General features: G+C 42.7%; 1 protein-coding gene across 4 annotated transcripts in view; it reads left to right on the forward strand.

Moving 5' to 3' along the window:
* GDPD1 (glycerophosphodiester phosphodiesterase domain containing 1) overlaps positions 1-12,806 on the forward strand; it is a 39,637-nt gene extending 26,831 nt beyond the window's left edge. The window contains exons 6-11 of one of the 4 annotated variants that reach the window (XR_001168338.3): positions 993-1,082; positions 8,363-8,496; positions 10,093-10,152; positions 11,692-11,743; positions 12,099-12,327; positions 12,650-12,806. Coding sequence is in view for 2 of the 4 variants with exons in the window: in XM_004590971.4 (XP_004591028.1) it covers positions 993-1,082; positions 8,363-8,496; positions 10,093-10,152; positions 11,692-11,743; positions 12,099-12,221 (459 nt within the window). In the remaining 2 variants the exon portion in view is untranslated. Of the gene's footprint in view, positions 1-992; positions 1,083-8,362; positions 8,497-10,092; positions 10,153-11,691; positions 11,744-12,098 lie in introns of all 4 variants that reach the window. The other 3 variants (XR_009246930.1, XM_004590971.4, XM_058675938.1) reach the window with 3 other exon arrangements.
* The last annotated feature ends 12,833 nt before the right edge of the window (positions 12,807-25,639 follow it).

The raw sequence follows: 25,639 nt of genomic DNA on the forward strand, positions 1-25,639 counted from the left end.
ATTTCCAGAGTGAGTTGGCAGGTCTTAGTCAACCAATCATTCCAGCATTTATATAATAAACTTCTGGTTTAACTTGTTTCAGTTGTAGTTAGTTCATGCCAGGTTATAAAAGAGATGTCATTCTAATAAATACATTGCAGAATAGTAAATTATAAATAATTTTTGGATTTTACAAAATAATCTTAATTCATAAATTGGTGTTTCTAAAATATTATATTATCCATCAGCAGATAGTGAGGTGAGACCCTTTTTGAAATGTTATTTTTCTTGGAAAGGCAGATTTACAGAAAGATCTTCCATTCACTGGTTCACTCCTCAAGTAGCCACAATGGCTGGAGCTGAGCTGATCTGAAGCTAAGAGCTAGGAACCAGGAGCTTCTTCCTGGTCTCCTACGCGGGTGCAGGTGCACGGTCCCAGGGCTTTGGGCCATTCTCTGTTGCTTCCCAGGCCACAAGCAGGGAGCTGGATGGGAAGTGGAGCTGCCGGGATTAGCACCAGTGCCTATATGGGATCCCAGCTCTTGCAAGGCGAGAACGATTTAGGCACTGAGCCATCACACCAGACCTGAGACCCATTTTTTTTTTTAAAGATTTATTCATTTTATTACAGCCAGATATACACAGAGGAGGAGAGACAGAGAGGAAGATCTTCCGTCCGATGATTCACTCCCCAAGTGAGCCGCAACGGGCCGGTGCGCACCGATCCGAAGCTGAGAACCTGGAACCTCTTCCAGGTCTCCCACGTGGTTGCAGTGTCCCAATGCGTTGGGCCGTCCTATACTGCTTTCCCAGGCCACAAGCAGGGAGCTGGATGGGAAGTGGAGCTGCCGGGATTAGACCCGGAGCCCATATGGGATCCCGGTGCTTTCAAGGCGAGGACTTTAGCCGCTAGGCCACGCCGCCGGGCCCCTGAGACCCATTTTTCAAAGTGAAATGATGTAAGTAGATTTACAAATGTGCATATGCATAAAATTCTCAATTTTCATGTGTAGGTTTCAGAGTTGGTGAAGCAATATAAACGAGAACATTTAACAGTGTGGGGTAATGCCAGTTATGAAATTGTAGAGAAGTGCTACAAAGAGGTAAGTTTTATAAAATGATAGAGTGCAATCTTTCTTATTTATCTATAAATAACAAGTTGTTATAATCGTGATGTTTTAAGATCTTATTTATTTCGTATGTTCGTGCAAAGACATGTTATTGTATAGGAATAACCTAAAGTCTACTAACAGGGATCATGGATTTGGACTTTGTGATTTATGTTCAATGTAGTCAGATCAGCTGAAGAATTAATATTTTTAAATGAAAATATTTACCAGCATTTTTTTAATGTTTAATTTTGCTTTTCATATTATTTACATAGTTGAGAGAGATGCATGCCTCTGATTTAGGCTGGGGAGGAAGTTGGGTGGGACGAATGTTTCAGTTCTTTTTTCTTTTTTCCCTTTGGTGTCTGCAAGGGGACCAGCATTTTCTTATATGCATTCTATGCATTGTGAAACAAAGTGTAATTCCAGTCTTTCAATGTCTGTTTCCTGTTAGGCAATTAAAAGTTTTAGTATAATTTAAAAGAAAATATTTATTTATTTGAAAGAAAAAGGATTTACTTATTTATTTGTTCATTTGTTTATTCCTTCAACAAAGAGAAGGAGGGAGAAGGAAAGAGAGAGAGATATCTTCCTTTCACTGATTCACTCTAAAATCGCAACGGCCGGTTCTGTGCCAATCCAAAGCCGGGAATCAGGAACCTCTTCCGGGTCTCCCACGTGGGTGCAGGGTCCCAAGGCATTTCAGGGTCCCACAAGCAGGGAGCTGGATGGGAAGTGAAGCTGCCGGCATTAGGACCGGCGCCCATATGGGATCCCGGGGCGTTCAAGGCGAGAACTTTAGCCACTAGGCCACCTCGCTGGGCCCTCAAATAAATAATTTTTTTTTAAGTTAGAAAATTTAGGGCATGGCATTATGTCTCAACTTGCTATCCTTCCTTTGCAAGTGGTAGGATCCCATATGAGTTCCAGTTCATGTCCTGGTTGTTCCACTTTCTGTCCTAACTCCCTGTCTATGGCCTGGGAAGGCAGCAGAAGATGGCCCAATGCCTTGGGACCCTATGCTCATGTGGGGGACATGGGGTGAGAAGGTCCTGGCTCCTGGCTTTGGATTGGGCATTGTAGACATTGGGGTGTGGGCTAGTGGATGGAAGATCTTTATCTCTCTTTTTCTCTGTAAAATCTGCCTTTCCAAAGAAAAAACTTCGCAAAAAGAATGCTTAAAAATCTTTTTTTTTTTTTTTTTTAAAGATTTTATTATTATTGGAAAGCTGGATATACAGAGAGGAGGAGAGACAGAGAGGAAGATCTTCCATCCGATGATTCACTCCCCAAGTGAGCCGCAACGGCCGGTGCTGCGCTGATCCGATGCCGGAAACCAGGAACCTCCTCTGGGTCTCCCACACGGGTGCAGGGTCCCAAAGCTTTGGGCCGTCCTAGACTGCTTTCCCAGGCCACAAGCAGGGAGCTGGATGGGAAGTGGAGCTGCCGGGATTAGAACCGGTGCCCATATGGGATCTCGGTGTGTTCAAGGCGAGGACTTTAGCCGCTAGGCCACACTGCCGGGCCCCAGAATGCTTAAAAATCTTAAACCTAGAGTTTTAAATACCAATGATAGTACAGAAGTCATGATACTAATGGCAATGGCAATTCTTAAATATAAAGCACTCTTGAGAATGTCTTCTTTCCTAGCCAAAAAAGGCATAAATGATTAGCATCATTATCAAAGCACCTAAAACAAGTTTTTTATTGTTGTTGTTCTAAAATTAATTTAACGGGAAAAATGATGCAGAAAGAGAGACAAATAGATTGTCTATTGACTACATTCCCCAATTGGCTACAAAGGCTGAGGCTGGGCCAACCTGAAGCCAGGATCCCATGGATGGCAGGGGGACCAAGTCTTTAGGCCATCTTCTGCTGCATGAACAAGGAACTGAATTGGAAGCAGAGGCAACTGGGACTTGAACCCCTATATGGGATACTGGTGTGTCAGGCAGCCACTTAACCTGCAGCCCCGAACAAGCCAGTTTTACTTAGGTGCAGCAGGCTTGGTGAGGCCCCAGAGGAGAGAACAGAGTGGCCTTTTGGCCAAGAGGCTTTAGATTCGTAAGAACTTAGAGGTGAGATTTTCCTAATGCACTACTGTTAGATGGTAGTTTCAGGTGTCATTTCAATAGAAATAAGGTTCTAGAGGCCTCATGATCTGCTAATATATTTTTTAAAAGATTATTTTTATTACAAAGTTAGATATATATAGAGGAGGAGAGACAGAGGAAGATCCTCCGTCCGATGATTCACTCCCCAAGTGAGCTGAAATGGCCAGTACTGTGCCAATCCAAAGCTGGCAGCCGGGAGCTTCCTCCAGGTCTCCCACGCAGGTGCAGGGACCCAAGGCATTGGCCCATCCTCCACTGCTTTCCCAGGCCACAAGCAGGGAGCTGGATGGGAAGTGGAGCTGCCGGGATTAGAACTGGCGCCCATATGAGATCCCGGGGCTTTCAAGGCGAGAACTTTAGCTGCTAGGCCACGCCGCCGGGCCTGAGGTTCACTCTTCAAGTGGCTGCAGCTGCTGGAGCCGAATTGATCTGAAGCCAAGAGTCAGGAGACTCATTCCAGAATTCCCATGTTGGTGCAGGGGCCCAAGGACTTCTGCCATCCTCTGCTGCTTTCCCACACTCCCACCCTGTTGGATAGATGACTAAACATATATCTAACTGTATGAGCCTGAAGTTCATCTATTCCAGAAAAATGAGAAAACTGTGCATGAATGATTATACAACTTTTTTCCCCCCAGAAAGCCAAGCATCTTTTTTGTAACCTTTTTTTTTTAAAGCACCATCCTGGATATCTCCTAAATGCCCCTCAGTGGGTAAAGGGTAAAGCAGCTGAATAAAGTTTGATACTTCCATATAATGAGATATTAGTTAGCAATAAAAGGAAATGAACTATCAATATCTACAACTACCTAGATGGTTCTCAAGGACAATAGGTGTAATGAAAGCAGCTGCCCCACCCCCGGCCAGAATGACGCACTCATTTATGAAACATTTTCAAAAGTAGATGTGGAGAGCAGGTTCATGGCTGCCGGGGAACAGGAGCAGACGCAAAGCAACAGCATCAGGGACTTCCTGAGTGGTGACGAAACACCTTTTTCTTGCTTATGGTAACGGTCACCTAAACCAACAAATACTTCAAGATTGCATAGTATAAATACAATAACATTGTAAGTTTAAATTTGTAAACTGCAAGTACATAAAATTTCAGATCATGAATATACACACACAGAGACATGAATACAGATTTTACAGTCATGTGCCAATGTCAATTCCTGGATTTAACATTACTGCAATTAGTTACATCAGATGTCGGTTTTTGGGGGAAGCTGGTAAGGGATGTATATAACTTGACTGTATTTGCAAATTCCTGTTAGTCTAGTTATTTCACAATGAAATGTTGGCTTTTGATCCACAGGCATAGAATTGTTCCCCTGACTTACATATTTTTCCAGACGCACCTGGCCTTCTGTCATTTTAGAGTTTGAAAACTCTGGGCCCGGCATGATAGCCAAGTGGCTAAGGTCCTCACCTAGCAGGTACTGGGATCCCATATGGGCGCTGGTTCGTATCCCGGCTGCTCCACTTCCTTTCCAGATCCCTGTTTGTGGCTTGGAAAGCAGTAGAAAATAGCCGAAAACTTTGGGACCCTGCACCCTCAGGAGAGACCTGGAGGAGGCTGCTGGCTCCTGGCTTCAAATCAGCTCAGTTCCAGTTGTTGTGGCCACTTGGGGAGTGAACCAGTAGATGGAAGGTCTTTCTGTGTCTCCTTATCTCTGTAAATCTGATTTTCCAATAAAAATAAGTAAATCTAAAAAAAAAAATTTGAAAACTCCAAACATTATTTAGCAGCACTGTTCTTTTTTTTTTTTTTTTTCCTTTTAAGATGTAGTTACTGGGCCCAGCACATGGTAGCCTAGCAACTAAAGTCCTTGACTTGCATGTACCGGGATCCCATATGGACGCAGTTCTAGTCCCAGTAGTGCCACTTCCCATCTAGCTCCCTGCTTGTGGCCTGGGAAAGCAGTCGGGGACGGCCCAGTGCATTGGGACCCTGCACCCGCGTGGGAGCCCCAGAAGAGGTTCCTGGTTCCCGGCTTCAGATCGGCATAGCACCGGCCCGTTGCGGCTCACTTGGGGAGTGAATCATCAGACGGAAGATCTTCCTCTCTGTCTCTCCTCCTCTCTGTATATCTGACTTTGTAATGAAAATAAATAAATCTTTAAAAAAAAAAAAAGAAACAATTTCTGTATATTTTAGGGACAGTCCCTTAACCTGTTTTTCCCATGAATTCTGTTGTCCTTAGTGCTTGAATTGGCAGAATTCAGGACTCCTCAACAGAGGGGCAGGCCTTTGGCCCAGCAGTTAAGGCACCAGTCAGATCTCCTGTATGCTGTTTCTGAGTGCCTGGATTTCTAGCTGGAGTTGTAGTTCCTCTGCAACTCCTGCTTCAGGCAAATGCACACCCTGGGATGTGGCAGGTGATGAACCCAGTGGTTGGGTTTCTGCCACCCTGGAGGGGGCCTTGGATTGGCCTCCTAGTCTCTGGCCTCATTCACACAGTCCTTGCTGTCATGGGTTTTTAGAGAGTGAAGCAGCAGATGGGAGTGGTCTGTCTGATTCTCTGCCTCCCAAATAAATAATTGTTTTTGAAAAGGATAATCACTGTTCATAAGATTGATTTTTTTCCCCAGGGATTTGGATATTGTATATAAATAAGTGAAACATAAAGTACTATGTAGACACAGTTTAAAAAAATTCTCAATTTAGTTTATTTTTAAATAAAGAAGAAAGTGAGTATGGGCACTGGTTTGTGTCTCAGATGCTCCGCTTCCCATCCAGCTCCCTGCTTGTGGCTTGGGAAAGTAGCCAAGGACAGCCCAAAGCCTTGGGACCCTGCACCCGTGTGGGAGACCTACAGGAGGCCTGGGGGAGTGAAACAGCAGATAGTAACTCTTTCTGTCTCTTTTTCTCTATAAATCTGTCTTTCCAATAAAAATAAGTGTTAGAAAAAAAAAGGAAAGAGACAGTGACTATTTAAAATAAGTTGCTGGGGCCATTGTTTGTTGCATAATGAGTTAATGCTTGTGATGCTGGTATGCCCTGTCAGTGTGCTGGTTGCTTGTATGACTGGAAGACCGTGGAAACTGGCCCAAGTCCTTGAGCCCCTGTTTCCTGTTTGGGAGACCAGGACAGAGTTCCTGGATGCTGGCTTCCACCTAGCCCAGATTTGGTCATTTGGGAGATGAACTGGCAGTTAATAGAAGATCTTTGTCTCACCACAAATACATTTATTTGTGCCTTTCAAATAAATGTATTTATTTTTAAAAGATTTACATATTTATTGGAAAGGCAGATATATGTAGAGAAAGATCTTCTGTCTACTGGTTCACTCCCCACATGGCCGCAATGACCAGAGCTGAGCCAATCCGAAGCTAAGAGCCCAGAACCAGCAGTTTTTTCTGGATCTCCCAGACTGGTGCATGGTCCTAAAGCTTTGGGCCATCCTCTGCTGCTTTCCCAGAGCACAAGCAGGGAGCTGGAAGGGAAGTGGAGTAGCTGGGATATGAACTGGCACCCCTATGGAATCCCAGTGCTCACAAGCCAAGGACTTCAACCATTAGACTACTACACCGGGCCCATAAGTGTTTCTTTTTTAAAAAATAAGATAAATGGAGCCCGGCATGATGGCCTAGCGGCTAAAATCCTCGCCTTGAACACGCCGGGATCCCATATGGGCACCATTTCTAATCCTAGCAGCTCCACTTCCCATCCAGCTCCCTGCTTGTGGCCTAGGAAAGCAGTCGAGGACGGGCCAAAGCCTTGGAGCCCTGCACCTGCGTGGGAGACTCAGAAGAAGCTCCTGGCTCCTAGCTCCGGATCGGCGCAGCACCGGCTGTTGCGCTCACTTGGGAGTGAATCATTGGACGGAGGATCCTCCTCCCTGTCTCTCCTCCTCTCTGTATATCTGACTTTGTAATAAAAATAAATAACTCTTAAAAAAGATAAATGACTTTCCTTTTGTATGATTTGTAAGCTTTTAAATTAATTTCAAAGACAGAGGCCGAGATCTCCCATCTCATCCCCTCCCAAAATCCCTTCAACAGCCAGTGTTGGGCCAGATCAAACCCAGGAGGAGTTGTACCTATCCAAGACCCGTGGGTTGGCAGAACCCCAGTGACTTGTGCCATCGTCTGCTGCCTCCCGGGTGTACATTAGCGGGAAGCTGGAATCTAGTGCAGAGCTGGGACTCCAGTGCAGGCAGTCCTCCATGGGAAGTGGGTGTCCCAGGCAGCATCTTAGCCATTTTTCTGTTTGCTCACCCCACGTTTGAAAGGAATTTCTTCCTGGGGAACAATCCAATGGAACCATGATTTAATTATTTTTTAAGTGTAGGAAGAGGTGGAAGAGGAGGACTGGGGAGTTGTTTAATGCATATGGAGTTTCAGTTTTGGAAGATAAAAGGAGTATTGATAATAGGTTGCACAATTTGAAATATGCTTAATGCCACTGAACTATACTCTTAGAAAAAAGGTGGCAAATTCTGTTGAGTGTATTTCTACCATGATTAACTTATATACTGCATTTTAAAGGTTCTGAAATCTTGAATATATTTTCCATTGGAAATTTAAAATTGATGTTTAGACTGGCTTACAAAGCCCTACTTCTATTTTATATCTGACTCACAATGTAGCTGGAAGATGATTGCTGGAACAGTACTGATACCTATAGCTACTCCTCCAAGGGTACTTCAAAAATTGATGGAAAATGCAGTTAAAAGGTAAATTTATTTTGCTGCAAAAAGTTTGGTTTTTCATGAGACACATTTTACATGAACTTTTTGAAGATACTCTCCCGTCTATATCTGTATATTTATCTTCATATCCATAACTCTGTTAACATGTATCTTGTAAACACAGGCTAGATTCCTAAAATTTCCTATATCTAGCTCTTTATGTTGTCTTACAGGATTTATGTTTGGTCTCTAGATGTGAGTAATATAACCTTTAGACAGAAGAATGTTACAAAAATACAAGGTAATAGACAAATTTGAATTATAGCATTTATACTGTAGGCAGGTTATTACTTGTTTATCTAATGCTAGCTATTTCTGAATGTGTTATGTTTGTAAATGGATATTCATAATATTGAGAGTGCTTATAATTGATTTCAAAAGATAGCATTGAGACATTCTGAGAGTTATGAAATGCTTCTCTTTATTCCAATGGGCTGTAATACATAATATTGTTTGTGTCTTCTAGAATTCCGACATCCCTATCCTCTTCAGTCTGCAGCGTGTTCTGCTCATTCTTGGCCTTTTCTTCACGGGCCTCTTACCTTTCGTGCCCATCCGGGAACAATTTTTTGAAATCCCAATGCCTTCTATCACCCTGAAGTAAGTGATTACCCTGCTTTAATCAGTTCTCAGTGACAGGGACAAAGAAGTTCATTACTATCAGCAGCACTATGATTTACTGCCAAAGACTCGCTTTAAAGCTCGTTCGTCTGCACAGAACAGTTTAAAAAATGATTAGGTCATTACAAGGGATTAATGCCTTTCTCAGGGGAATATGAGTTTTTGCTGTTACAAGACCGGGTTAGTTATTGTGAAAGTGAATGGTTATAAAGCAAGTTGGGCTCCTTGGACTTTGGGTGGCTGCCTGTCTCCCGTGGGGCTCTGTTCTGCACCTGTCCTCTTTTCTACCTTCCACCATGAGGCCACCACAGGAAGCTGCGTGAAGGCCAATGTCATGGTCTTGGACCGTAACCAAACTTGTTTTCTTGAGAAGTTACTTAGCTTCAAATATTCTGTTATAATAACAGGAAATATACTACAATAATATTCAGTGACAAAGAACAGGCTTCTGTTATTCCCATGTTCTGTTACTTGATCTGTGTTAGCAATATCTTTTGCTATAACCAAGACATAGTCCCCAAAATGAATAAATAATAAAGGATTATGAACCCCATTGTGTGGGCTCCTGCCACCCGTGGTGGGCATTAGAGTCATCTGAGAACCAGCAGATGGAAGATCTGTCATCCTTCTGTAAGTCTTAAAAGTAAATAAAATAAAAATCTTTTCTTAAAAAAAGAAAGGTAGCTTTTGTCTCAAAATCCTACATAGTTAGAATGTGATTTCTACATAGAGTAATAATTGAGTCACAGCAAACAGATTTGGAACTCCAGGAATTCTAAATGTGATTGCAACTGCATGAAATGTATTTTATCCCCAAATAGAATTTAAAAAAAAAGCAAGTGACATTAGCGTAGCAGTCATCAAAAAATATTGGTGAGGGAAACAGTTATTGAGGGTGATGTCCCTTATTATGCCCAGCTTGTGTTTCATCTCTGTTTTTCATTTCAGTTTTTTAGTGATGAGTTTGTTTATTCTTCCTGTTCCAAATCATATATATTAAGTTTTTGTGGCTTTTTCCTCACACAATACAATAGAAGACACTTCTTGTCTATTGAAAAAATATTTTCATTAGTTAGATTCACCAAATTAAAATGATTCTTAGCGATTTATTCTTCAAACACTTAGCTTTATATAGCCAGCAAAAAGGCAGATACTCTTTCAGTAGGGAAGATAATTAGGACAGATAGAGTGCAAGTGTTCAAATATTGAAAAGAGAAGGAAAACACGCTTTACCCATCTCACTTCTCAGTGTCTTTTCATCCGTAGTACAGTTGGCGTTTGTTTAAATCCAGCACCTATTAAGTTAGAACAGTCAAAGCAACAGACGGGGGTGGGGAGGAGTGTTCTCACAGAAAGAAAGAAAAGAAACATGAGCCCAGGTCACAGATCTAAGAAACAAAATTTTATTTTTAAGTTTTGAATAGTGGTAGCAAAAAAACTTGAGTCCCATGGCAGGGGACCCAGTTAGACAAATTTTGTTGTTATTGTTTTCATTTTTAAACTTGTTTATATTATCACACTAATATATACATACATGGGTTTCTAATTTGTAATTTGAACTTTATTTTACTCTAGGCTAAAAGAACCACATACCATGTCCAGAAGTCAAAAGTTTCTCATCTGGCTTTCTGATGCGTAAGAATTTTAGCATGTTTGTTGCTGCTGCTGCTTACTAATTGCACGTAAAATTTAGTACAAACTTCTCTACATGCAATGTGTGAAAAGTGCCTGTTGAGAATCTGCCATGTAAATAGATATGAATGATTCATGTAGAACTCAGTTGCTAGGGCCTGGTGCAATGGTTCAATTATCTAATTACACCCCACCCCTGCCCTGGGATCCCATATGGGTTCATGTCGCAGCTGCTCCACTTCCCAGGCAGCTCCCTGCTTATGGCCTGGGCAAGCAGTGAAGAATGGGCCGAAGCCTTGGGACCACCCACATTGGGAGACCTACAAGAAGCTCCTGGCTCCTGGCTTTGGATCGGCTCAGCTCTGGGTGTTGCAGCCACTTGGGGAGTGAACCAGTGGATTAAATTTTTTTTTCATCTCTCTTTTCTGTAGATCTGCTTTTCCAATAAAAATATGTAAATCTACCCCCCAAAATTCAATTGCTAGTCATAAAAACTTTAGGAAGAATCTTAACAGAGTTGTGTAATTGACTTGGTGTCATCCAATTAGTAGCAGAGCTGGGATGGAAAGCATTTTCGTTCTACTTATTTATTGTTTTCACCAGCACAAAGACAGGGTAAAAAGAAATGTCTAGAGCAATGTAGAATATGAAAAAGTATATACTGCATGCTGGTATGTTTCTCAGAAAAATCTATCTCAACACTTCAAAGCAAAAAGAAAGTTCCATCTGCAGGTTGGGACTTTACTACTTTAAGGAAAATGCCTTATTTTTTAAAAAATGCCTTAATTTTTAAGACACATCGAATCTGATTTTAGATAAAAATGGTTATAAATCATTTTTAAAATTTAACTCTTCTTTCAGGGAGTGTTGGGAAATTTTCTCCTTGTTGCAGGATTTATTCTTCTCTTCCTTCATTCCTGCTTTGATTCCTAATTTTCAAGGACCCTTTTTCAGTCTGTGTTAAACATGCCTGAGTTTTCCTATCATTTACTTTTCCATATCATTAGTTCCCATTTTATCCAAGTGATTTGTATTCTGAACATTGTTTTGGAATTCAGTTACTTAGAATTAAAGATACTTTCTATGTAGGCATAAGATGGTATAATGAATGCACATGAAGTCTCAGGAGGGTCTGCAAAAGATTAATCCATTTTACAACTGAACGGTATATGGAGGACTCGGTCCCAGTTTGTTACCTTATTTTGCCTTGAACAGTTAGAAGCATGAGCATCCCAGTTTTTTCACTCTCATTAATTGCTTCATCAGTGAAAGTGAGGACACCTCTTCTCCACTGAGTAAAAATGGGGTTTCTGAGCACCCAGGGGCAACACAGGATACCAGTGAGGTTCTAGGGACCCCCAGCCAGCAGCCTGCAGTGAAAGAAGCTCTAGCGTGGAAACCATTTGTGACCTGAACCATCATTTGTGTTGTTGAAACCTCAGAAATTAGATTGGGAAATTCTGAACACTAACTTAACTAAGTAGGACTAATGGTTAATTTAAGTCTTCCTTTCCCTTTCCCCCTCCTGCTTTTCTCTTCTAGCTTACTAATGAGGAAAGCTTTGTTTGACCACCTCACTGCTCGGGGCATTCAAGTAAGTTTCCGGAGATGTATCTTGCGGAAATAGCACATCTCACCAGGTCAACACAGTGGAAGGACAGGAACTTTTTAACTGTGTTTGGCTCCAGACTGCTGGTGCTGCCCTGGGCTCTGCCCTGGGGTTAGTAGTAAAGCCGTTGGCATTTCTGCAGCTGGGCAGTCACAGGGGCGGGAGAGACTTGGTATTTAGTCCGTGGAAGTTTTTTTTTTTATTTTTGAGGAATAAAATGGTTTCTTAAAATGACAACTCTAATAAAGGTTATTTCTAAGTATACTGAGATTATATAAATTTTCTAAAAACAAAACCCTCTTTTAACTCCTCTCATACTTCTCATGCTTCTAATTTTCAGGTTTATGTTTGGGTATTAAATGAAGAACACGAGTACAAAAGAGCTTTTGATTTAGGAGCGACTGGAGTGATGACAGACTATCCAACAAAGCTCAAGGACTTCTTACATTCTTTTTCAACATAGAGAAAGAACTCGGAAGCACTCGAAGAAAACACAAAAAGACCCAAGAAAAAATATTTCACCAACATTTCCCTAAGACATTTCCAGAATGGGTAAAAGGTTTTAATCAGTTAAGTTTTTATTACCTCATTTTTAAGTCTGTACAAGAATGTAGAAACTATATATTGTATATTTATTTTAAGTAATATTGCACATTTTGCATTTGTGAATTGTTTAGAAAGATAACTGATTATGAGATGCTAAGTAAGTAGAAGATTATTGATCAAGATTTGCATATATAATGCAATATTCTACTACTCTAAGTAATTCTGAAATCAAAGACTATTAGATAAATTTGGCATTAGCCTGCACTGGAATCAGATCAGCTACTTTAGTAAAAGAAAATTGTTAAAGACCATTGTAATGATTCTGCACTGTCTTATTATTTCTAGGTATATCTTAGTTAAAGGGGAAAAATACAATGGAAGAAAAAGCTTGGAAAGCAGATGTAGTTATCTAGCAAAAATCCATACATTGTTAACAGGAGGCAGGCTCAAAATAACTGCAAGTATATTACTTAATTACAAATAAAATCTGTAGACGGAATGAGATTTTTTTTTCATTTGCTGTTGTTAATGGGACATTCCATTTGGAATCTTTCAGGTGTGTAATAATGCTGCCATGTCTATTTTTTTTTTAATGTTCAGAAGATACTTATCAACTGCAAATTAAGATAGGAATAATATTTTTGTGTTTCCCTTGAAGAAAACTAAGATTTCCAATTTTGGCATTAACTGACTGAGCCGACATCTAGACTTGAAATAACATCCTGAGCCCTAGTGGTTGTATCCAGTTGATGTGAAAGTACATATCATTCTTTTTAATCCTTTTGGTATGAACCACCTGTTTTGATGGTTACGCATTCAGTCATCTGAGTATAAAGTAGAAACAGAATTTCCCAAAGGCTTAGATACACTTACCCAGCCTTTCTGATGTGACTTCATGTAAATCTGTTTCTGATCTTTTTGACTAATTCCCATGATCTCAGTTTGGGAAGTAAATAGACCCAAGGAGTAAAAAGTGTCTTGTACCTAGATTACATCTGTCTTTTGGAGTTTACCAGCTCTGTAGCTATAAAAGATGACCATAGTCTCCCATCTGCCCTGGATGACATATTATTTGCTTTGTTGTTTAAACTGAAATAAAGTTGTCAAAGAACAAAATAAGATTCTTAAAAATTTTTATAGTTGTAATTCTTTCTTAGGATTCTTATATACTTTATAAATATTTTTGCTTAATTTAATGAGGTGATGAGTTGATATGAATAAATGAACGTGGGATTTCTCTCTAAAATATAGAAACAGTTTTAAGGTAAGGAATTTGCTTCTTGACATTTGAAAAAATAACTTTATCAGATAATTTATTAACTCACAAGCACTTTTATTTACATCTGAGTATTGCTTTTCTGTTGGAGTATCATGTTTTAGAAATTCAATAACCTTAAATTTTGATGTAAATGTTACTAGTGTAATAAGTGGTTTGATTAGGAGTCGGGGAACTCATTGCTGAATCCAGAGCTGGGAGACTTATAAACGTGCAAGCTACTGACCACTCCCTTCTCCGGCTCAGATCCTCTATTGTTCTAGGGGCCTAAGCAGGCCTATGTAGACTGGAGGACTGCACTGAACAGCTGACAGCTCCCCCCTCACAGGAGGTCCAGCATTTTTTCCTGGGAGGTTGACACAATGGCAAATTTATTTAGTTGCTGGGGCTGCCACAGTTGGTATGGTTGGTTCAGGTGCCAGTATTGACATAATGTTTGCCAGTTTGATTGCTGGTTATGCCAGAACCTGTCTCAAGCAGCAGCTGTTGTCCTGTACCATTCTTAGCTTTGCCCTATATGACGCTGTGGGGCTCTTCTGTTTGATGGTTATTCTTCATCCTCTTCGCCATGTGACATATATATATGTGTTTAAACTGGTATACAATTGGAATCATATTTGATAGACATAACTGTCAGTCCAGTGTAACATACAAACAATGAGATACAGCTGATGAGCAATTCAGAGAGGCAGAGACAGACAAGAGATCTTGTATCCACTGGTTTGTTTCCCAAATGTCTGCCACAGCTGGGTCTGGACCAGCGTGAAACTAGGACCCCAGAACTCAATCCATATTTCCTGTCTGTAGCAAGGACTCACTGCCTGCTGCCTCCCAGGGTGTACATTAACAGGAAACTGGAACTGGGAAGTAGAGCCAGATTTGTGTGTCCTGAGCAGCAGCATCTTAGCCACTATGTCACATGCCCATCCGACTATATTTTAGATACTTCATGAAAGGTACATTGTGTCTTGGTTCAACCCTGGCACAGCCCTGGCTGTTAGAAGGTATTACAAGGTGGAAAATGTCTCTTTCCCTCTGTAATTTCCAAATAAAGCAAATAGACATTAAAAAAAATTCATGCAGGGCAGGCATTTTGCCTAACAATTAAGATTCTAGTTGAGGTGCTTGTGTTCAGTATTGGAGTCCAAACTCGGTTCCTTACTTCAGCTTGAGGTAATTGAGTCCCTGCCACCTACATGAGAAACCTGGGTTGAGTTCTTGGCTTCCAGTTTCAGCCCAGCACAACCCCAGCCAGTCTTTGTGCACGTTTGGGGAGTGAACCTGACATAGAACTCTCTGCTTTCCACTTGGGGAAAAAAAAAATTCAGGAGACGAAAAGCCAGCATTTTAGAGAATGAGGATGGGAAGCTGATAGCCCCAGTGGAATTATCAGACAGCTCTAAGGGCTAGTTTGAAACTTGAGATTTTGTATTTAAAATAAAGTCAGTGTCAGGTGTTTGACCTGGTGATTAATAGCCTGCATCTCATATTAGAGTACCCACATTTAGGTCCCAAGTTCAGGTTCAGCCTCACTTTTGATTTCTGCTTCTTGCTAAAGCATACCCTGGGAGGTGGCAGGTGGTGGCTCATGTGCTTGGAAGACCTGGATTGAGCTCTGGGTTGATTTTGTACTGATCCAGCCCTGGCTAGTGGGTAACTTGTGGGGAGTTGAACCAGCAGGTGGACCATTCTCGCTCTCTCTTCTTCTCTCTCTCTTACGTTCCATTGATAGAGATATTCAGATTTTGTTCACTTTGGCATTCTTACGTGCTTCTTTTTTTTTTTTTTAAGATTTATTTGTTTTTATTACAAAGTCAGATCAGAGAGAAGAGACAGAGAGGAAGATCTTCCGTCCGAAGATTCACTCCCCAAGTGACCACAACGGCCGGAGCTGTGCCTATCCAAAGCCAGGATCCAGGAGCCTCTTCCAGGTCTCCCACGCAGGTGCAGGATCCCAAAGCTTTGGGCCGTCCTCAACTGCTTTCCTAGGCCACAAGCAGGGAGCTGGATGGGAAGTGGAGTTGCTGGGATTAGAACCGGTGCCCATATGGGATCCTGGCACGTTCAAGGCAAGGACTTTAGCCACTAGGCCACAGCGCTGGGTCGCTTACGTGCTTCTTAACAACATAAAAGAGCAGTTGATATTACCATATTCCTGTGTCTTAAGTAAAACTGAAATTCAGATGAAACCTTCAAAGGGAATTTACCTGGTTAGAAATGATATGATCCGGTCTTCCTCTATTTTATTTTTATATTTTATTTTTGATGATGTTTACTTAGTTAATCAGGATAGGAAGGATCAAGGATTAGGGCAAAATGGTTGAGAGCATTGTTTCCAAATTTTCTATTCTTCCTGTGTCTGGGGGAAGGAAGGAAATAAGGGGAGGAGCCTTACCCAGCCTCCTAACTGCCTCAGTACGCGGGAATGAGGAACGGCCACTGGCTATCAGCCCAGGGCCTGTGTTGTGGCTCACATTCCAAGGGTTCTGACCAGGTGGTTTCAGTAGTTCTGAAATGCTGTCCATCTCACCAATGAATGAATCCCTTCCAATGTCCGTTGGCTGACATAGTTGACCTTACAATCTCCATTAGATCAGATTTTTGCTGTCATCACTTGGTTGGAGTAGTTGTCCAATTTGTTCTACCCTCCTTCCTCTGCTATGATACCAGATGTCCTCTGCAGGCCCCAGTGGGCTGCCATATCCTCCATACGCATCAGGGCCTGCTGTCTACTGTTCCGTCTTATCCACTGAGGAGAACCAGTTCTTGCAGGCAGACCCAAGGACCTGAGCCAGGAGACTCGGGTCCCACTGGATCCCCAGTTCAGGTCTTCTTAACCTTCCCATCTGCTCTGTTTTTTCTAACCTATCTTCCATTCACCATCCAGTGCTGAGAGAAAGACAAAACACCAGTAGAATGAGTAGTTGCCAGGGCTCCTGTGGAAAATGAACTTTCTCAGTAGAAGCAGATTTTACAGTCAAGTGTGCTCACTCTTCTCTGACTGTACCACAACAATGTTGGGAGCACTCGTGAATGGAGACAGAAACAAGGCCATGCTCCCATCAGCCGCTGAAACCACTCACCTTGGCATTAGGTGGGAAACTGGACAGTAAGGAATCTCAGGTAAGGACACACGCTATTACTGCACGTCCCAGAAACCACCATGGAAAATTGTAAGCATGTTAGTGTATATGCCTTAGTTTGTTCTAATGAAGGAAACACAAAGCCTTCCAAAACAAATGCTGTTTGAGTCCTTATACCAGTTCCATTATCTACTGTGTCTGGCTAGTGGAAAAACCCGGCAGGAGATCAAATAGCAGAGGGAGGTTGATATTTATCCTCTCAGGCCCCTGAGAGAATGTTGTTTGAGTTCCTGGGCTAAAAGGTAAACTTAATTTTGAGATGACTCTTTCTCTAAGACTCTTATGTTCTACTAACAGCAACCAGCCTTTCTCTGTTCAGTGGGTAGTAAGAGCTCTGCCATCATTATCATTGTTTCCCCTGCTCGTGTAAGTGATTCCTCTTTAAGCAACGACCAAGTGATTCTGTGTGTGCCTCTGTTTCCTGCTGGTTCTCTGACCTGTTCACCTGCAAAGCAAAATTCTGATTCTTCTAGACTTTCCCCACCTTTCTTTACACTAATTCACTTATTTATTCAACCAACAATATTTGAACACTCCATCTTCTAGGCCCCTGGGTCAAGTGTTTGATGTACAGTGGCAATGAGATCCAGTTCCTGCTCACAGAAGACAAATAACAAACAAGGATAAGTCACAGGGTAGACAGGGGCCCGGTGTGGTAACCTGGTGACTAAAGTCCTACATTGAATGCACTGGGATCCCATATGGGCACTGGTTCTAATCCTGGCGGCCCCACTTCCCTTCCAGCTCCTTGCTTGTGGCCTGGGGAAGCAGTAGAGAATGGTCCAAAGCCTTGGGATCCTGCTTGGCTTTGCATGACGTTGACTCCAGCCTTTGTGGCCACTTCGGGAGTGAAGCAGCGGACAGAAGATCTTTCTCTCCTCCTCTCTGTGAGTCTGAGTTTCCAATTAAAAATAAACAAATCTTAAAAAACAAAACAAGATAGACAGGTAAAGGGGTTGGGGCAGCTAGAGATCCAGTGGCCTGGGGAGGCTTTGCTGAACAGTAACATTTCATTCTGTGAAGTAGGAGAGAACATCAGATGAAAGATACCGAAGGCGGGGAGGCTCCTGCTAGAGCATAGGCGGGTTTACCTTTTAGGGAAAGAAGATACTGCATAGGGCCCAGGTTGTGGCACAGTGGGTGATGCCACATCCCCCGTGAGGGCTGGTTCAGGTTCTGACTGCTCCACTTCCAATCTAGCTCCCTGCTGATTGCACCTGAGGAAGCAACAGAAGGATGCCTCAAACACTTGGGCCTCTGACACCCATGTTGGAAAGCTGGATGGAATTTGGAATTTTTGGCTCCTGGCCTCAACCAGTGCACCCATTTAGGAAGTGAGCCAGCAGATGGAAGATTCTCTGTCCATCCCTCTCCCTCTGTGCACCTTGGGAAGTAACAGTGATGACGCAAGTATTTGGTGCATCCAACCAATTGGGAGATCCAGACTACGTTCTGGGCTCCTAACTTTAACGTGGCGCAGACTTGACTGCTGAAGGCATTTGAGGAGTTAATCAGTGAATGGGAGAACTCTCTCTCTTTTTTTTTACTTCTCCCTCTCTCCCTTTAAAATAAATGACAAATTTAAGAATTTATTTTTTAAATTAAGAATTTGAGAACTGGTAATGTGGCACCACAGGTTGAGCCATGCATGTGATGCTATCATCCCATAGCTCCTTCACTACAGACCCAGCTTCCTGCTCGGGCACCTGGGAAGGCAACAGAAGATGGACCAGGTGCCTGGGTTCCCTGCCTCCTGTGGGGGAGACACACATGGAGTTCCTGGCTTCTGGCTTCAGCCTAGTGAAACCATTTGAAGAGCAGATTGACCTAGCCCAGCCCTAGTTGTGGGTATTTGGTGAGTGAAGCAGCAGATGGAAGATCTCTGCCTTTCTCTCTCATTCTCTCTGAATGCAATTCTGTCTCAAATATATAAAAACAAACAACAATGAGGTCTCATGAGTGACCTCCACCTTGCTTAGTTTATAAACTGAATGAAATTTGCCTTGAATTATTTCTTGTAAGAGTCCATATTAAAGAAAAACAACTTAGCTCAAGTAATCAGAAAGTGTCAACAAATTTATTTACATTTATGTAACTAGGGACTTTCCTATGGGACCAACCAAGTAAGGCAACTGTAGAATTAAAACAACAGGGCTCGGCATGATACTGTAATGGCTCAAGTCCTCACCTTGAAGGCACTGGGATCCTATATGGGTGCTGGTTCTAGTCCTGACAGCCCCGCTTCCCATCCAGCTCCCTTCTTGTGGCTGGGAAGGCAGTCGAGGACAACCCAAAGCCTTGGGACCCTGCACCCATGTGGGAGACCCGGAGTAGGCTCCAGGCTCCTGGTTTTGGATTGGCTGAGCTCTGGCCATTGCGGCCACTTGGGGAGTGAATCACGATGGAAGATCTTCCTCTCTGTTTCTCCTCCTCTCTGTGTATCTGCCTTTCCAATAAAAAAAATTAATAGATCTTTGAAAAAAAGAATTAAAACAACAAATTGAATCTTTGCCGAACTTCTGTGTCCATCTTATTTTTTTCAACTTTATTCATGTAAATTTTAATATAGTCACAAAATCATGATGTGTCCATCTTATAAAAGCCACCTCTCTTATATACCCTCTGTGAGCTCCCAGGTCATTTCTGATTTGGAGCTGCCTGATTCATGAATTATTGTTTACTCAAACTCTTAAAAATGTAGCGCCTTTGTTTGCTTACCTTTCCAATTAGTAAGTGTTATATTATGGTAATAAAATACTTGAGGCTGGGTCCTTCATAAGTAAAAAAATATATATGCTTAGTTCACAGTTCAAGTGTGTGATGTCAGCTCTGGTCAGGGCCCCCTGACTGTATTACCTGTTGGTGGCAGCCCAAGACAGGAGGGCAGGTGGTGGCCAGGTGTATTATGTTATAGTGACCTTGTCTGGAGCAATAATTGCATCAGTTCCTTCTGAGGGCGACACCCCAGCAACATCATGGCTCCCTATTAGGTCTCAGCTTTGAAAGGTCCCACCACATGGTAGCGTTGCCCTACTAGGGACCAAGCTTCAGGCAGGTGGTGCTAAAAGTATCACCTCCAAAACCACTGCAACAGTGCTGGTTTTTTTCCCCTCTTCCAAGTAAAATTTAGAATCAAGCATACTCATGTTTCATATTATTTAATGCAAGTCTTGAATGTTGTTTCTTTTTAATTCATTTTAACCATTTCCCCCATTTGGAGAAGGAAAGAATTGGGACTTGTGAAAACTGCAGGTGTTGATACTTTGTCTTCTGTGATCTTTGAGGTACATGTTCAAGTTGTCTCATGAGGCCCTAGTACTGTGTACTTAGGAGCAAGTTCACAAGAACAATGTAATTCTTCACAAGTTCCTTCCCAAGCCCTTTCCCTCTGTAGCTGATTCACTTCCCTTTTTGTTGCATATTTGCCTACAGTCATCATTTTGTGAAGTCATGTGATTCTGCAATAAGACATTTTTTTTTGTTGTTGCAATTTTGCAGGATGGAACAGGATACATCTGGTTCCATCGGTCACCAAAAACAACATGAATTTAACTCATCGAAATCTTAATGTTGCTATATCAGAACATACCTTTTAAGAAGATTTATTTTCTTTTTATTGGAAAGGCAGATCTATAGAGAGAAAGATCTTCCGTCTGCTGGCTTACTCCTCAGGTGACCGGAGCTGAGCTGATCTGAAGCCAGGAGCTTCTTCCAGGTCTCCCATGTGGATGCAGGATCCCAAGGTTTTGGACCATCCTATACTGCTTTCCCAGGCCACAAGCAGGGAGCTAAATGGGAAGTGGAGCAGCCGGGACACGAGCTGGCACCCATATTGGGATCCCGGTGTGTACAAGGTGAGGATTCAGCCACTCAATCATTTAACCAGGCTCAGAACAAACCTCTTGACCTAGTGGGGAAATGCTGAAAAGTATCACAACATTTTCCCCTGGAAAAAGTCTTTTTAGAAACTTGTCTCAAACAACCTGTTTCTAAGAAATATCGGAACTTGTATTTGAAAAATACAGAAATTAAGTTTTTGTTTTTAAGATGTATCTATTCAAAAGGAAGAATGAGAGAAAAAGAGAAAGAAATTTACTAGTTTACTCCCCAGATGGCTGCAATAGCCAGGCGCCTGGTTGAGGTGAAAGTTAAGAGGAGCCAAGAACGGTCTCTCCCCGTCCCTATCCCACCCCCACGTGGGTGCAGGGGTCCAAGCACTTGGATGATCCTCTACTGCTTTTCCAGGCACATCAGCAGGAACAAGATCAGAAGTGGAGCAGCCGAGACTTGAACCAGTGTTCAACTTGGATATCAGTGTCACAGGTGGTGACTTATCTACTTTGCCACAAGGCTGGCCTCAGTAACCAGTATTGGAGAGGGTGTAGAGAACTTGGAACCCTTTTGGTCAAGCCATCATCATGTTGGACCCTTTGTCTTAACCTGTCATTCGTAGACTACAGTAACCACATGATCACACTGTTCTCTAAGTGTTTGTCATTTAGCCAAAGAAAGATTATTTGCCACTTGGCAGACACTAGTACCATTTTGTACAGTTACATGAAGGAGATGACTGAAGTTTTTAGTCCACAGGTGAATTAAAGAATCTGTTATTACCTGTAAAGACCCATGTTGGAAACCACAGATTCCATGCTCGGTCAAGTTCTGTAAAAACTGAAAGCTGCTTTCTATATAGTGTTCAAGTGCTCACTTGGGGAGTGAATCGTTGGACGGAAGATCTTCCTCTCTGTCTCTCCTCCTCTCTGTATATCTGACTTTGTAATAAAAAATAAATAAATCTTTAAAAACAAACAGATTTACTTGTTTTACCAGGGAGGTAGATATACAGAGAGGAGGAGAGATGAGAGAACAATCTTCCATCTGCTTCTTTACTCCCCAGTAGGCTGCAATGGCCATAGCTGAGCCAATCTGAAGTCAGGATCCAGGAGCCTCATCCAGATCTCCCACATGGGCACAATAGTAACCACCTGCAACACCAGCTTTCCACAAGGGTATTGGTTCAAGTCTTGGCTGCTTTACTTCTGATCCAGCTTCCTGTTAATGGCCTGGGAAAAACAGAGGAAGATGGCCCAAGTGTTTGGGTCCCTGCTACTCATGCAAGATGAAGCTCCTGGCTCCTGGCTTCAGCCTGGCCCAGCCCCGGCATTGCAGCCACCGTGGGAGTGACCCAACAGATGAAAGATCTGTCTGTCTCTCTCTGACTTTAAGATAAGTAAATCTTCAATAAATAAATAAATAAAGTCCATCTAAAAATATATAAAATCCGTTAGGAGACACGTTGAGTCACAGTTTGGTCATGCCTGACATAAAGGACTGGTTACTTCAGTGACCCAGGAGCTGGTGATGAGATTTAATCTTCACATGAGTGATTGAGTGAGCTTTGAGCTGGTGGGTCTGTCACTCTAGTTTCATCCTTGGCCATTGCTGATGACTTAAAAAATGTGGGCCATTGGTTGTCACCAGGAGAAGCCAGTGAAAGTTCACCTTCCTCACGCTTGTATTTCTAGCACAGCCTACTGAAGACTATTCATCATTATTCTCTTCATTTGGACATTTTGGAATTTCACCTTTTCAGAGTGTCACAAGTTGTAGCAACCCCTGCTGAGGCAGTCAAAGACATGTATGGATTGCAGTGGAACGTTGGCTCATAGGAAAACTGACTCCTGAGCATCTGAGATTGCAGAACAGCTGTGCCCGTCCACGTGTTTTAGGCGTGCTGTGCACGGACCAGGATCATTCCAGTCGGCAGTGCCCTAAGCACAGCCAGGAGGCTTGCCCTGCCCTGCAAAACAAGAGAAGTGCTTTCGTTTCTTGTCCAGATTGTTTCTGAGAGAAACAATCTCACTTTGGGTGACCCAGCCCCCTGGGATACCTGAACTCAGCCTTGCAGATAGCTTTGTGCTCTTTCCAGAAGAGAAGGTGTTAGCTTTCCTGGCCTAGATTCTCTGGCCTCTTTCACATCTCCTAATTCTCTACTTCTGATTTTTTTTTTAAATTAAAGGAATTGGCCATGGGGAAGTTTATAAACACAGCCACTCTGCCACTAACCATTGTAGACTGGCATTCCTCCAGTAGCAATCCACATGAGTATCTGGTGCCCTACTTCTTTTCACAATGCCAGTTCTGCAGTAATTTTTAGTGGAAAGTGTAAATAAATTAAAGGTTATATCAGCAAGCTGTACCACATGGACTTGCTCCTAACCCTGGTGATAATGAAAGCGAGGTTTGAAGGGACGACTCCTGCCAGATCTTTTGTATGATCAATTGCACCAAAAAGTTTGTAGGTCAATCCTGTCTTGCTCGGATTTGAACCTATAGTCACCCTCGATGCTTCCTTTTTCTTATACTTCAATCATCTCAAAGAACTCCATTAGTTACAACCTAAAAATACATTCAGGAAGTTGTTTAGTCTAGTGGTTAAGGTGCCTGCATCCCACAGTGCCTGACATCCATTTCCAGCTCTACATCCTGACTCCAGCTTCCTGCCAGTGTAGACCCTAGGAGGAAGTGGTGATGGATCAAGTAATTAGGTTTCTGCTACCTATGAGGGAAAACTGAATTGTGTTCCCAGGTCCTGGCTTGGGATTGGTCCAGCCCTGGCCATTATGGACATGTGGGAAAGTAACCAGTGAATGGAAGCTCTCTCCAGCTCTCTCTCTGCCTCTCAATTACATTAAATTCAAAAATGTATATAGGGGACCAACACTGTGGCAAAACCAGTTAAACTGCTGCCTGCAATGCCAGCATCCTATATGGGTGCCAGTTCCAGTCCTGGCTTCTCCACTTTCTATCCAGGTCTTTGTTTATGCATTTGGGAAGCAAAGAAAAGGATAACCTAGGTCCTTGGGCACCTGCACTCATGTGGAAGATTTGAATGAAGCTCCTGGCTCCAGGTTCTGGCCTGGTCTAGCCTTACCTGTCATGACTATCTGGGGAGTGAACCAACAGATGGACGATCTCTCTATCTATAAACTCTGACTTTCAGATAAAATAAGTGATTTTTAAAAAAGAAAAAAAAATGAAAAAAACATTTCCAAACCAGATCTCTTCTTTTGTCTAAAGATGCCACAACACTGAGCTAAGTCAAAACCTGTCTGCCTGTTGTAGTACTCCAAAACATCTTCCAGCCTCTTCCCTCATTCCTCTTCAATCTGTTCTTTAAAGATTGATTTTTTATTTATTTTGAATGAAGTACACAAAGAGAAAGGGGAAAACATATACAGATCTTCCATCTGTGGTTCGTTCCTCAGACACTGGGCCAGGCCAAACCCAGGAGCCAGGAGGTTCTTCTGGGTCTCCCACATGGTTACAGGGTCCCAAACACTAGGCAGGGAACTGGATCAGAAGTGGAGCAGCAGGTACTCAAACCAGTGTCTATATGCATGCCAGCCCTGTAGGCAGCGAATTAACTAGCTACCCCACAGTGCTGTCCCTCTTCAGTCTGTTCAGAACAGAGCAGTCAGTATGACCCGGTTTGGGTCAGAGTGGGTACATAGTGTCTCAAAACACCTCTAAATGACAAAGACCTTGCCCTGGCTTTCTTCATCCTCCACTCCAGACCTGCTTCTCTGATGTTGTCTCCCATTACGCTCTCCATTACTTTTGGGCTCCAGCCACACTGGCCTCTGCTAAGGTCTTGATGTTCCTTCCTGAGGGCTTTGCACTTCTCCTCCAGAGGCAAAGTGTTCCAGGCAGAGCAGATTTGCTTTATGTAGACTTACTTCTAGGCATTTACTCTGCTTAGAAGGCAATCGACAAGGGCCCAGTGGCGTGGCCTAGCAGCTAAAGTCCTCGCCTTGAATGCCCCGGGATCCCATATGGACGCCGGTTCTAATCCCAGCTGCTCCACTTCCCATCCAGCTCCCTGCTTGTGGCCTGGGAAAGCAGTATAGGATGGCCCAAAGCTTTGGGACCCTGCACCCGTGTGGGAGACCCGGAAGAGGTTCCAGGTTCCCGGCTTCGGATCGGCGCAGCACCGGCCGTTGCGGCTCACTTAGGGAGTGAATCATCGGATGGAAGATCTTCCTCTCTGTCTCTCCTGCTCTCTGTACATCTGACTTTGTAATAAAATAAATAAATCCTTAAACAAACAAACAAACAAACAAACAAACAAACAAACCAGACTCTAACCGAGATGCTTTCTGCTCCCCCTGGGACGTCTACCATGCAGCTTAGATCTCTCAACATCTTCCATCTATTTTCTAGAACCCATCCCCCTTCCCATTCCCAAGACACTGACTTTGGCTGCACTGAACGAAGGCATCACCGCTCTGTGTAGAAAATGCAATTCAACGCCCTCCCAATCCCCAGTTGCCTTTCCTGAGCCTCTCAGACAGGAACAGCTCCACTTCCCATGCCTTAAAAAAGCTCTTCCTTCTCTGAGGAATGCGCTTTACCTCTTTTATGCCTAGTGCTGTGTACCAAATGCTGTTGAAGCCTTATTGCCTTTCTCGTAGTGTTTTATTGCCTAGGTTAGTTAATACTTTAAGCATTGATTTATGTTTCTGCAGAGTCTAGCAGCTTCCTAAGGCCAAAGAAACGGATACATTCACCCACCTTTTCACCTCAGAGCCTGGCATATAGCATAAGGGCACTAAATGGATGTTGTGATGACTGAATGAACCAATAGCTCTGCCACCAAGGACATACACTCCTTCCATAGATCATATACTTTGAACACTGCCTGGTGTCCCCAATGCCTGGCCATAATCAGTCAAAAGTCAGAGAGGGAAAAACAACAAAAAACAAAATACCTTCTCCTCACCCTATCTGTTGAGTCGACCAAAAGGAAAATATCACACACAAAAAAGCTGGAATAAGTAAGGGGTATTTCTGAATATTTCTGCAAGTGAAATTTGAGTAGTGTACAAAAACAGGTGCTATCCAATTAACTCCTAC

This window comes from Ochotona princeps, chromosome 17 (genome assembly GCF_030435755.1).
Source record: "Ochotona princeps isolate mOchPri1 chromosome 17, mOchPri1.hap1, whole genome shotgun sequence".
NCBI classification, from domain to species: domain Eukaryota; kingdom Metazoa; phylum Chordata; class Mammalia; order Lagomorpha; family Ochotonidae; genus Ochotona; species Ochotona princeps.